This window comes from Lygodium microphyllum, chromosome 18 (assembly GCF_053477565.2).
Source record: "Lygodium microphyllum isolate KBCC chromosome 18, Lygodium_microphyllum_v1.1.10, whole genome shotgun sequence".
NCBI classification, from domain to species: domain Eukaryota; kingdom Viridiplantae; phylum Streptophyta; class Polypodiopsida; order Schizaeales; family Lygodiaceae; genus Lygodium; species Lygodium microphyllum.
This window is the reverse complement of record NC_141152.1, coordinates 118,836,374-118,850,707: the sequence shown is the minus strand read 5'-3', so window position 1 is coordinate 118,850,707 and position 14,334 is coordinate 118,836,374. Positions and strand designations below refer to the sequence as shown.

General features: G+C 39.3%; 1 protein-coding gene across 3 annotated transcripts in view; it reads right to left on the bottom strand.

Annotated features, from left to right (window-relative positions):
- Positions 1-5,926: 5,926 nt before the first annotated feature.
- Positions 5,927-14,334, bottom strand: part of LOC148021303 (metal transporter Nramp3-like) — a 49,599-nt gene continuing 41,191 nt past the window's right edge. Inside the window, exons 5-14 of one of the 3 annotated variants that reach the window (XR_015694707.1) lie at positions 12,356-12,460; positions 10,819-10,928; positions 10,535-10,716; positions 10,343-10,412; positions 10,078-10,251; positions 8,469-8,573; positions 7,257-7,388; positions 6,917-7,012; positions 6,403-6,847; positions 5,927-6,152 (exon numbers count right to left, since the gene is read on the bottom strand). Coding sequence is in view for 1 of the 3 variants with exons in the window: in XM_087699169.1 (XP_087555295.1) it covers positions 6,494-6,847; positions 6,917-7,012; positions 7,257-7,388; positions 8,469-8,573; positions 10,078-10,251; positions 10,343-10,412; positions 10,535-10,716; positions 10,819-10,928; positions 12,356-12,460 (1,328 nt within the window). In the remaining 2 variants the exon portion in view is untranslated. Of the gene's footprint in view, positions 6,156-6,225; positions 6,848-6,916; positions 7,013-7,256; positions 7,389-8,468; positions 8,574-10,077; positions 10,252-10,342; positions 10,413-10,534; positions 10,717-10,818; positions 10,929-12,355; positions 12,461-14,334 lie in introns of those variants that run through there. The other 2 variants (XR_015694706.1, XM_087699169.1) reach the window with 2 other exon arrangements.

The following is a 14,334-nucleotide window of genomic DNA, read 5'->3' as shown; positions in this document are numbered from 1 at the left end:
TCGACTTTCAAGGTCAACTTTCAAGCTCTGGACTCTCAAACTCTCTCTCCTCAAGCTCTCTACCCTCTACTCCCTCAAGTTCTCCACCCTCTCTATCCTCAAGCTCTCTATCCTACACTCCAGCTCTATCCTCCCCACCCTATCACCCTCAAACTCTCTCTCCATATGTAAACTCCTAGTATAAAGGCTTTAAATATTTCAAATGTACTATTTTACATCCCAACAGTAAGTATAGGCCTTAAAATTGTATGTACACTTTTTTGCATCGGACTTTATTAGCCGATATTTTCTTAAACTGAAAGTTACACATTGTAACATGCAATATGTGTTGTTGTTCTGACCAGCAGCCTGCAGTAACAAGTGCCAAAAAGGCTTCATTTATTTTAGTAGTCTCCGATCTCATTTACAATGTTAAACATCCATCGACATTGCCACAATCCAAATTTATCTGGAGCCAACATTTAGTACCATCTTTCTGGACAGAAGGTAACTTCCAAATCCTTCAAGAGGAAGTACAAAGCACCTCAGATAGAATCCATTCAGCAATCTCCATGGCTTGTTTGAACATTATGTTCTTTAACATTTTTATTGAGTTAAGCCCTGTCCTCAAACCACAAAAACAACTCCTTGTCCTCCATACTAAGATTGCCCATAACAACAACTCCTTGTAATGTGTAAACGCCCCGAACAACGTAGTATGCTTAACAATTATGATATTTGCTTGTTTTCAAGATTTAATATAAAAGAGAATGAACACTTAAAGCTGAAAATGAAAATTACTCACAAAATTACAGCCAATAAAATGTAAAAGTAATGGAGACAAGATTGAGGGTTGAAGATGGGCAACCTCCCCCCCCCCCCAAAGGAATGTATTTTTGCTCAACCCAAGTCCCTTAGGGAAGAGCTCAGTTACAAACAACCTGAGAGTGAGAAGAAGTAATTCTCACTCTCACAAGATCATGCAAAAATGTACAAACACACATGCATTATCTATTATGCAATGATAAGAACTAATTTATTTACAGTATGAGAGAAGAAAGAGGGGAAATCAGCCTTTCTTCATCGTTGATCAGCAGTACATGGATAGGGCTTGCTTCTTGTTGCTAAAATGGAAGAAAGAGCTCGAGAAGGAGGTGCTGTAATGAATTTACAGGCTTGCTGTCCTGTAAAACAACAGTGATAGAAGAGGGAATATAGAGGAATTTGATAATGAAGAAGTGGGGGATGATGATGGGGATGGATGGGGCCAGTTTCTCGCTATCTGTGGGTGTTGTACATGAGTTTACAGCAAAGAAAAATGATGTTGAATGAAAAAAAACAAGCTCTTATTTATAGGAGAGGGGAGAGCTAGTACAAAAGGGGAAAGTGGAGTAGCACAAGACAAGTGTCCAGCCACATATCATGAGATGTAACAAGTGGTGGGACACTTGGAAACTTGTGTGACAAGTGTCTTGACACTTGTCTCTTCTCTATGGCCTTCCTTTTTGGGTTGAATACTATCAAAAATAGAACAACCAAATTTAGTAAGCACAGTCAGAGTACAGAACTTACTATTTTTAGAATGACATCCCTATTTTTTAGGACTAGCATTTTTAGGCTAATTCGAGGCTCCTAAAATTTAGGGACCTCCTAAAATTTAGGGATCTCCTAAAATTTAGAGACCCCCCCCCCCCCCCCCCCAATATGGGTGTCATATGAAAGCTTTTTCCGTGTACATCGCAAAAATGGTATCCGAATCTTCATGTGACTTTCCTATGCAAAGAAATGTGCATTTCAAGCTTTCAGTCCACACATGCACATTATACAAGCATTTCATGATCATGCCATCTTGTTGATTGTAACTGTCTGTTCTGGTGGATCTAGCCCACACTTCAAGGCATCAATCCTTTCTGTGTGCGAGTCTAACCCTGATATGCGTGAGTTCTAGTCACAGGCGCCCAATCGGGCCATATAGATGGAAGTGTGAACTATCTTTTCTCTAACCCACTGCGTGGGTCCACCATAACCTGTGACCACTCATCATGGCCAGCTCCAATGCACTTTTCTTTATATCTAATTAGTGCAAAGGAAATAAATTTAATAAATCATTATATAGACAAATTAATGAAAAAGGATACAAATTCTGTTTCTATAGAGTTGTGACAGCCCTCTGGCTTTTATTCAGCTGTCCTCAGCTGAAAAGCTTCTTGATATGGCTGAAGAATGTTTGGGTAATCCTTCATGAATTTTTCATCTACCCATTATGCATCTGTTGTGTGTAGATTCTTGAATTTTAGTAAGAATTTTCGTGTCACAAGGCCACTTCTCGTGGTTCGATCCTTGAGAAACAAAATATTTTCAGGTTCCAAGAGTTGCTCTGTTTCTTCAACTTCTGGGGGATCTTCAGTAATGGGTTCCTTTGGTTCTGGTCCTATGTAAGGTTTTAGCAAACTTACATGAAAAGCGTTGTGTATTTTCCAATGAGCAGGAAGCTCAAGTCGATAAGAAACTTCATTTATTTTCTCAATCACTTTGAAGGGTCCAAAGTATCTACTGGAGAGCTTTGGAAAAGATGAATTTTGACCAGAACCTTGTTTGAGCCTGCTTTTATCAAACTTTAGCAAGACATATTGACCTTTTTCAAAAGCTAAAGGTCTTCTTCGTTTATCTACTTGCTTCTTTTTTCGCTCTTGGGCAACTTTGATAGTGGCTCGAACTTGATCCATTGTGGTTTTTAAATCTGAAGCAAACTCATCAGCAACAAAAATATTATCTTTAGTGCGAATAATTGAAGGAGGAATCACTTTACCCTGTACTATTTCATTTGAAGCTTTCTCTGTGGATGAGTGCACTGTATTGTTGTAAGCAAACTCCAATAATGGAAGATATTTCTCCCATTGTGACTTATGTTCACTAACATAAGCTTTCAACATATCCAAAAGAGTGAGATTCATCACCTCTGTTTGGCCGTCAGTTTGAGGATGAAAAGCTGAGGAGAACTTTAAAGTGGTTCCCAAATTCTCAAATAAAGCACGCCAAAAGTTACTTGTGAATTTGGAGTCTCTATCTGAAATGATCTCAGAAGGCATACCATGTAATCTGAAGATATATTGAATGAAAAGTCTTGCAGCTTGTGCGGATTTCAATGTTTTATGACATGGAATAAAATGTGATTGTTTGTTGAATCTATCAATTATGACCCAAATCATATCATGACCTTGAGGTGTTCTTGGAATACTTGAGATGAAATCCATTGTGATAGATTCCCATGGATCTTTGGGCACTGGAAGAGGTTGCAACAATCCTGGAATCTTCTGCCTATCATATTTGGATTTTTGGCATACCAGACAAGCCTCAATGAAGTTATGTGTATCTTTTCGTAATGTTGGCCAATAAAAGTAGCGCTCAATTGCACTTAGAGTGGCTGCCCTCCATCTATGCCCTGCATAAGGGGGTTCATGACTTTCTTTAAGCACCTTTTGTCGAACAGGAAGAGTGACACAAAGGCGATTGTTCATGAGAAGGTAACCGTCTTTGATGGAATAATCTGGATGAGAACCTCCTTGCTGTAAATTTGACCAAATTGCTACAAAATCAGTATCTTCATCATAAGTATTCTTCATCGTTTGAAAATCTTCATGATGAGCCACTGTAATAGTTGCAATGCGAGGCACTCTAGAAAGTGCATCAGCAACTACATTTTGTTTATTGCAATCCCGTCCACCAAGTATGGGCTAAGTCGGTTCAATGTAAAGCTGCAAACTTAATCTTTTCTTTTTCTTTATACTTGTCACGACCATACAAATTTTGAAATTGACGAATAAACTTTAGAAGAAGATCAGGATTTCGGGAACCATCATACATACTGAACTTGATCTTCTTTTCAAGTTGAGATAGTGACTTAGTCTTCTTCTTCTTCTTATGCCTTCGTCCATGCCCGGATCTTGAGGTTGAAGATGATGAAGTGCTTGATGGGGATGAAGATGGAGACGAGGGTGAAGAATGTCGACGCCTTTGACGATGATGAGGTCTTCCACAAGAAGGGTGTGACTCTTCGTTACTAGAAGAGGGTCCATCAGAGTAGGCGCCAGATGACTTTGAAGAAGAGGATGAGCTTCGATGCGATCTCTTTCTTTGTCTTGAAGTAGAATGGGACTGCCTCTTAGAAGTAGTTGGACTTCTTGATCGGCTCCTTTCATTGGTATGGCTTTGTCTCCTTGAAGCAGATGGGCTTCTTTCCTTGAATTCTTTGGGATTCTCAACTTTTTCTAGTTTGAGAAGTTGGTCACGAATTTGTTGATTCTCCTCTCTAAGACTTTGAATGGCTTGAAGGATAGCACTCGACTGATCCATTGAGACTCTTAAGAAAAAAAATATGCTCAAGCACTCAATGCAAGGGCTGAAAACAAACAAACTTATAATTGTAAGCACTACCAGTGTTGGGGTGAGGACCGAGCCAAAGCTCTGATACCACTGTAAACGCCCCGAACAACGTAGTATGCTTAACAATTATGATATTCGCTTCTTTTCAAGATTTAATATAAAAGAGAATGAACACTTAAAGCTGAAAATGAAAATTACTCACAAAATTACAGCCAATAAAATGTAAAAGTAATGGAGACAAGATTGAGGGTTGAAGATGAGCAACCCCCCCCGAGGGAATGTACTTTTGCTCAACCCAAGTCCCTTACGGAAGAGCTCAGTTACAAACAACCTGAGAGTGAGAAGAAGTAATTCTCACTCTCACAAGATCATGCAAAGATGTACAAACACACATGCATTATCTATTATGCAATGATAAGAACTAATTTCTTTACAGTATGAGAGAAGAAAGAGATCAGCCTTTCTCCATCGTTGATCAGCAGTACATGGATAGGGCTTGCTTTTTGTTGCTAAAATGGAAAAAAGAGCTCGAGAAGGAGGTGCTGTAATGAATTTACAGGCTTGCTGTCCTGTAAAACAACAGTGATAGAAGAGGGAATATAGAGGAATTTGATAATGAAGAAATGGGGGATGATGATGGGGATGGATGGGGCCAGTTTCTCGCTATCTGTGGGTGTTGTACATGAGTTTACAGCAAAGAAAAATGATGTTGAATGAAAAAAAACAAGCTCTTATTTATAAGAGAGAGGAGAGCTAGTACAAAAGGGGAAAGTGGAGTAGCACAAGACAAGTGTCCAGCCACATGTCATGAGATGTGACAAGTGGTGGGACACTTGGAAACTTGTGTGACAAGTGTCTTGACACTTGTCTCTTCTCTATGGCCTTTCTTTTTGGGTTGAATACTATCAAGAATAGAAACAACTAAATTTAGTAAGCATAGTCAGAGTACAAAACTTACTATTTTTAGAATGACATCCCTATTTTTTAGGACTAGCATTTTTAGGCTAATTCGAGGCTCCTAAAATTTAGGAACCTCCTAAAATTTAGGGACCCCCCAATATGGGTGTCATATGAAAGCTTTTTCCGTGTACATCGCAAAAATGGTATCCGAATCTTCATGTGACTTTCCTATGCAAAGAAATGTGCATTTCAAGCTTTCAGCCCACACATGCACATTATACAAGCATTTCATGATCATGCCATCTTGTTGATTGTAACTGTCTGTTCTGGTGGATCTAGCCCACACTTCAAGGCATCAATCCTTTCTGTGTGCAAGTCTAACCCTGATATGCGTGAGTTCTAGTCACAGGCGCCCAATCGGGCCATATAGGTGGAAGTGTGAACTATCTTTTCTCTAACCCACCGCGTGGGTCCACCATAACCTGTGACCACTCATCATGGCCAGCTCCAATGCACTTTTCTTTATATCTAATTAGTGCAAAGGAAATAAATTTAATAAATCATTATATAGACAAATTAATGAAAAAGGATACAAATTCTGTTTCTATAGAGTTGTGACATAATGTGTACAAAATAACATATTGCAATAAACTCGAGGCAAAGTTCACGACAAACTTACCTTTTTCATTTTCGAAACCTACCAAAAATTACAGATATTGTTGAGCATCTTTTGAATTAAACATGGCCCCAATCATTACACTATTTTTTTATGAGATAATTTTTCCGTCTGACTCTCTGCTAGAGATAATGCTGTTGACAATGTTCAATCAATTTCGCAAGCAGCCTAGGACTCCAGCCCTGCTGCAGGTGTTTTGTATCTCAAGTCCTCACTGCTGGAATCGCCAAAATATTAGTAGTAGGAAGTGTAGTTATGAACAATGATCATAATACTGTTACAAGTGATGGTAAAAAATGGACATATTTTTATCAGGGGATCCCTTTGTACAGTGTGGTTTTATTGTATATAGACAACAAAGTGTCGTATTTCCCATTTCAAAAGCCTAACAGCTGAAGACAACACAGGCTGATGATTCTTTATCAAATACTGAATGAACCTTGAGCTAAGGAGCCCCAACGTACTTGATGTTGATGAGTCGAATCACCGGCAGGATGCTGCCTTCAGTGGAAGCTGTTGCAAATGATACCAACAATGGCATAAAGCTTTTTGTCCTTAAATCTCTGAGTTGTAACCATTCTGTGGAAGCTGCAAACTCACTAGATCTTCTCTGGGAAGCATACCAAATGGCCCATGCAGCTCCACTCCTTGACTGCCTGTTCTAACTGCTGCACCTATTGACTCATCTGCTGCTAAAAGATACGTTACCTGCTTCTCTTTCCGGAATGCAAGATAACAAATGGCAATCAAGTATACCACCATGGCACCAAAACCAAGTATTCCAATGAAAGCTTTCCCCACTTTGGGTAGGCCATTATCTCCAACAAGCCAGTAATAAAATGAAGTGGTTAAGTAATACATGTTGATAATCATGATTCCGCATCCAATTCCCCATGTACAGATTGTTATCTGCAAGGTAATTCAAGTTAGTTTTGTAAAAAAATTGGGTTAAGAGAGGATTAGTCACATCAAGCTTACCAGAAAAGCATTCTTGTGAGGACCCATTTTTGTTTCACTGCTTGTAAACTTAAGCAATGGAATTAATGCAAATGGAAGTTCAAACGATAGTATCATCTGGAAGAAAAGAAGATATTATCATGAAATTGCTCACAAGAACTGGAAGGAAAAGAGGATATAATCATGAAATTTCTGAGAGGAAAAAAACTGCAACGTTAACATTTCAAGAGAAAATATCATTTACAATTTCAAGAACTCTAACTTCAGGCAAAAGACTGAGGTCCATGAAAAACAAGTCTGACTGGAAACTTGCTTCTAAACGGAAGCTCAAACTTTATTGGAAGTAAATGTCTTCACTTACAGATGATATGATAATCAAGTTCCCTGCTCCGGATGAGCCTCCAACTAACGCTGCAATCAAACTTGGCCCTATGGCTACCATTCGTGTCAACAGATTGCGGACCCAAGGAACAAATCGTAGATTCAAGAATCCCTGTAAGTAGGACAGAAAACGAATAAACCATGTTATGTGGTGCATGCATGCAACTGATATATATCTATTATCAACTTCCAAGAAATTATTTCTAACATTTGTGTATGAAATAAAATGGGAGACTCCTCTGGAGTCTGCACCAGCATGAGAATGGTACTTTAATGTGTGATATACGAAGGTTAAAGGTCCATTTTACATAGTGACTTTAAGAGCCTCTCATCATGAGAGATGATTTGCCACTGTTTACCTTCTTGTAAGTCTAAGGGAACCTCACATTTCATCAGGACTTAATAATTATCTGTTGATATTTTTAAACTTGTGCATTTCCGTGAACATGGATGTGATGCCTCCAGACCAAACAGCATCAAGCCCATATAAAGGCCACAGGATCCCAACCTTGTCTCATACAGTGGATGTCAGTTACTTACCCCTGGTACTGCCATGTATTGTGTTCCCTATCTTTGTAATAAAATGGCAAGCAAGCACCTCTGAAAAAGACTGCTTAAAAACTCCAATTAAACTCGAGTTCACAATGAAAGGTTAAGGCAGTTTGCCTTAAAAATGCAACATGTGATCCTTTGCTGATGCTAAAAGAAACTGATACACCTAAATTTGAAAACATTGGTCTCGAACGGGTAAAACTAGAACTTTTTTATTTTAGCAAGAGACCACCAGAAGAATTAAACATCAAACTAAATGGACATGGAGGAAGATTCTCAAAGAATGAAACATGTGATCCTTTACTGATGCTAAAAGAAATTGATACACCTGAATTTGAAAACATTGGTCTCGAACAGGTAAAACTGGAACTTTTTTATTTTAGCAAGAGACTGCACCAGAAGAAATAGACATTAAACTAAATGGACATGGAGGAAGATTCTCAAATAATTCCTTGCTCCTTGAGTGGAAGCTTGTAAGAAGCTCAGTTAATATTTAAAATATCTATTTCCCTGTGCATAGAAAGATTTTACCTTTAACAAACTGTCCTCATGACTTTGAGACGGTCAAAATAATAAAATGACATAACAATTTTGTCAAGGTGACAATGCAAGCACAAAGTAAGTTCAGTTTAGACTATACCTGCATGACATATTGACCAGCATATGTCCCTGTGATAGTAGAGCTCTGCCCAGAAGCAAGCAGAGCAATGCCAAATAACTTGGAGTTCCACTTCCCCAAAACGTTCTGCAAGATCAAACATCAACCTGTTGAAACTTCATTGCACCCCCCCAATTAGATTTAAAAATGTTCTAATTTGGACTCAATAGAAGTTGTGTTAGCCTCTTAACATGCAGGACAAACTGCTGTGTGGGCCTTCTTGAGAAATGCTTGAAGTAGCTGCAACTGAAAGACACCATTGTCACTTGGATTACATACAAATAGACAACAAGATCTGATGGTTAGAGGAGCTGGAAACTTTTCCCAAATATGTGGCAACTATCAGAGTAGAGTATGTAAGAGTTGACTTTAATGATTTTACACCATGCAAACTTTGTTGGAGCTGCAAACACTCTTGATCACAGCCAACTGTTGAGTTTTGTATAATACTATACACCCATACTTCATTTTTGATGATGTGAATGACTTCTCTTCCAGTTATCACCATCTTGCCATATAGCCCACCTAAACATCTCTCCTAAGGCGCTTCAATAACCATACTATGTATCCATTTTGCTACAAAAGATCCCCAATGACTTTCTCTGCCTGTCTTTCCATCTGTTAGGGCAAATGGTAACAAAAGGGAACCTATAAGCAGTAATGAATAGAGAGACTGGAGTAACAGGTAGAAATGATGCAAATTATATCTTAAAACCCTATTTTCTATCTGGGGGTGCAGTAATACTGTTGTAAAACAAGGGTGGGATTTTCTTGTCTCTAGCTAACTGGTTCTTCAATGTAACTACACACCTTTTTGAGTGGCCCCCCATATCTTTCTGGAATTTAAAAGCTTGTGGTGATCATGTTCCTTCTTTTAATATACAAGGTAAGTGACTCCCTCCAAGTTCTAGGGAGCATCCATATGGTGGGCCCAAATTTGACTTTTTCAGTTCCTCCCCAAAACTGATTTCCTTTAAGGTTGTTACTTTTCATAGCGTGGTCATATTCTGGAGGCTAGATTTTACATTGTGGATCATGGACTACATCCCCTACCTCCAGAATCTGCAACTTCAGAAGATTCTCCTATCCAAACCCATCTACGTCCACATAATATAAATAATCACAAGCCATATATTCTACATGCAGGACAGTATCAGGAATCCTTATTATAAAACTGCATGTCTCATGAAGGAAGAAAGAGCTCAGCCCACACCACCTACAAGATTCTTCTTTGTTGAGGTAAATTGAGGAAGTTTAAGGAAGATGTGCATGAGAGAAAAACTCGTGGTAATATGATGATCTCTCTGGCATTGATTTGTCAGGCTTTGTACCCATAAAGATGTTTAAACATACAGAATCTCTTCTAAAAGCCTCATTAGAGTAGAACTCATAGAGATAAAGAATGCAGTTTCTTCTATAGCCGCTTCTCCCCTCTTGAAAGGCAGGAAGGAGGAGCCATTGATAAAGAACATCATCTAAATGGATTGACGTTTAGTTAGAATTTCAATAAATAACACTTCAAATGTATTGGAAAATTTAATGCCTATTCTCCTGACATCAGAACATAGTTGAAAGCATTATGAGCTCAAACCTTAAGTAAAAAGGAAGCTTGATTCAAATCCAACTCACTACACTTCTCCTTATCGCCTTCTGCCAAATCAGGATTTGAACACACAGCTCCACTAACAGAAATAACAGAGACATTGATCAAGAATGCCACAAATAGAGCAAATCCACTTTCCACAAAATAAAACCTCTTTGCATCCTGCACAGCAGTGTAAATTGAAGGTTAAACTTGCTAGGCAAAAGCATCAATATTTATGCAAGTTGAGCATGCTTGAGTTAGAATATTCTACCTTCATACCGCGTACAGTTCTAGGGGTTTTTCTGCTTAAAACCAACGCAGAATGCAGGAATAGGTTATGCCTGTATATACAAAGCATAAAGTAAGCAACTGAATATATGTGGAAATGATGGATGATGAGAAACACAGGTAATATGCTTACAACCACAAACATCTCCCAGACTACGTAAGTCTAAATACATACGGCATGACCATAGCTCCAAGAAGAGAGATGGCTAGAGCAGTGGCACCACTACCACCTAGTCGAGGCACAAAAAGTCCCTTCAAAACTTCAGTTGCAGATGGCCTTGCATAAGCAAGCTCCACAAAGAAACATGCTGCCATTGTGAAGACTAAGAGCGCAATCAACAGCTCCAGTTTACGGACCTATTAAGAAAATGAAGAAACAGTATTGGGATTCTATATTTCAGGCATATTAACCTTTTTTGCATTATGTCAAATATAGCCTTCCGATATGACCATTTTTACCCCGTATTGTTGCAAAGCTAGGAGAAGAAGGGTACTCAACCCTGTGAGAAGTACACCAGACCAAACAGGAATATGGAAAAGCAGATTAAGTGCAAAAGCTGTTCCCAAAACTGCAAAAATAAACGCCAAATAGAATGTTAGACTTGCATGCATGAGTGTTATGATTTGACTCTATTGGCTCTTACTCTACACTGCTTAACTACATCCTAGATATGTTAGTAAAATATCAACAAGAACAAAAAATATTGGCACTACTTTTACAAGATAAAAAGAGCAGTAAAGCCTGACTGAATTAACAAAAACAATAGGAGACAAGTGCAAGACTTGGAATAAAGGCATGCATGCGTGCATGACCCATTGTTGGACAATCACAGCTTATTTCCAAATCCCTTCAGCAGTCTTGTTTAATTGTCCTCTCTCTTCATGAGGTTGACCACCAAATGTATTCATTTTTTTCTCAGTGCTTTTAATTTGTATTGTGCTCTCACTGAACACAATACCCATTGAATATTAATATAATACATGCCACTCGTTTAAACCAAAAAAAGTCTGTGCACATGCATGTGTGTGAGCTCTTGTGCAAGGTGCAGATTTGCACAGAAAAGGATACAAGGATTTGTTTGAAAAGCTAAACTTGGCCACAAAAGGCTCAAAATTAGCACATGATACAACACACTACATGACAAGGTAAAATTCAACTGCAAGCGAGTTTTCCACATCTACCCTCTCTCAGCTCCATCCCAGTTATAACAATAAAATACCTTTTTTACCAAGTTCTAAAACTTCCATGCCAGACTGCATCTCTTAAGTTGGACCATTTACCCACCCGGTACAGAGTGGTCCATAATCACATACCACACTCACTTGTGGCAACGTGAAGGGCTTGGTTCAAATACATCCAATTAAAGAGTTCCACTCAATCGTATAATTGGAATGCTAGTGGCACTAAGTTTTACACGATGGTACATCCCACCAGCCAAGGAGCACAAGCGTGCAACATGAACGTCATGAGGGTCACTTGGTGATACTCTTCGAAAGGGTGACCCCATAGATTAGAACTAACATCTCTCCAACCCTCCACTTGCCAGTGTTACCATGCTAGCTCCTCATGCTTTTTTCCTTTCCCACAAGCCTTGTTAGTAGCCCCCGAGGAAATTGCACATTGTCTTCAACCCTTTCCCATAAATATGTCCATTGCACTACCTTCTCTCAAGCATTGTCTCTCACATCCTCTATAAAGCCCGCTCATTTTGAACAAAGGTTCAACTTTTATGAAGTGAACCCTGACTAATAAGGTAATGTGGGTCTCAAAAAGCTGGCTCACAGCTTCAGTAGGTTTGGAAATTTAAACAGCTGCAAGCATAGACAAACATAATTCATTTCAAGGATAATAATCCAGACTTAAACCAGCTAGATATAGAGCCTGCATAAGCATCATTACTATGTGATCAGAATACACCCCATACTGCCAGCAAAAAAATTCTCTAAAAATTCAAAACCATGCCCAATTCAGTAAAATCAAAAGTAATGAAGCCACCTTCAGGGATGTCACTTGCAACTATGGCAATTTCTGCAGCTATCCACAAACCCAAGTTCACTTTTTTTGGATACTCTGTTCTACAATGCTCTGCCAAATGCTTTCCTGCACGAACATAGACCATTATAAACAACTACTCACAGGTACTTAAGACACTTCGTGTCTAATACAGGCAACATATCCGCTTCTAAATTAGAATTTTTTTATCTGATCAACGGTAAGCAAGCAAAGTCATGGCTTTCGTGGATGTATGCTTTTTGCTCTAATAGATATTACATACCCACTCAGCAGTATAAACTTTTTACAAGTAATAATAGTATATGATGAGCTCTGCAAATCTATGATTAGCATTAAGTTGAACCTTCCACCTATAAAACCAGGCCAAATTAGTTTTGATGAAATACCATAGTGCTTTATACAAAAGATGGAAAAATCATTAAATTTTTTTACAAAAGGTTACAACTGTCCTAGTCCTAGGCTCTAGCTGAATTAAGTGTCTGTAGACCCACAACTGCCTTGGATAATGAACCTGTAGTTGGGCAGGAACAAGGGCTTAGTGCATTGACATCAGTCACAATTATGGCCCTCAACTCAGTTATACGAGTAGACAATCTGCATTTATAACCTTTCATAGGAAAGCCTTAAGACTTTTTATGTCTAAAAAATGCAATATAATTGCTCAACAAGTAATTTTCTTTTTTCTTTTAAATCTGAGTAGTTGTAGATTATGAGCTTTCGTAGTCAAACCAGACTTAGTGAAGAATCGGATATGCCAGTGCCAGGCATGAAGAAACAATTGCCAAAGCTCCTGCAAATGCCAGGAGTCTCCCTAGAGCTGACCCTGCACCCAGCCAGGAAAAGGAGTGAATGATGGATGACCAGAGCTTGACATACATTAAACAATCCCCGCTGAAGAGCAGCTGGCAACAAACCTTCTAGATGTGCCACCCTATGAGCTTCCAAACCTCAAATCCTGACAATAATTGCCAGCTGGGCAAAGCCTCCAAGCCTATCACTGCACACAAGCCTGCCTCAATGATGATTGAAATCATACATCTCTGCCTCATAGGATAAATTCCACCCCTGGCCGACTGATTGCCAACAGAAGGCCCCCTAAGAAATGCACACAAAGGGATGAAGAATAACATACGACCATCTCCATATCAGGTAAATCACATGACCATAAACACTCCTTTGGAGTTTCCATGTACTACAGCTGCCCTTGGCTGACTGACTGCCAGCAGATGCCCCCCTAAGAAAATGCATGCAAGAAGATGAAGAATGTATACAGCCCTCTCCATACCAGGCAATACAGATCACATGACCGTTAACACTGCTTTAAAGTTTCCATTCACTACTGCAGGCAATGCTGGCAAAACCCTACTGGTGTACCAACCACCAAGGAACTGCAAGACTGTTGTAAGCCACTAGAGGAGACCTTCACAACCATTAGCTCTCCTAAAGGCACTTCTAGAGTGAGTCTAAAAGGGTCTATGATACTCCATACCATGTTGGAATTTTCCGATTCTATGGGCAGCGTCCAATGTAATTTGTGTGGTGTGGACACTTACTAAAGTGTCAATGTAAGGTGTGTACACCTAGTGTCTTAGAAACTTAAAGTAATGACACCAGTCTCTAGAGTAAAATAAACCTGACTCTAGTTAGTTAGTGGAAGGCTAGTTAGGTCAACCCTTGACCTAAACATAAGTTGTACTTTCACTCTATCTTTCATTCTAGCAAGTACACTCTGCTCTTTTTGCTTCAGCTCACTCTCTTGCTGTCATTGTCTCTTCTCTCTTCTCTCTCCATAGCTGGCTGCCATTTTCCAACATTTGATATCAGAGCAACTCGTACGCACGGATTCCGTTCAGCCACCGACAGCCGGCGCCATCCCGCCCAAGGTCCTATTGCTGCCAACTTGGTTCTCAGCTCGAGGAAGAGTTTTCAGCTGCTGTGAGGTGCTGCTGAAGTGGAGGAGC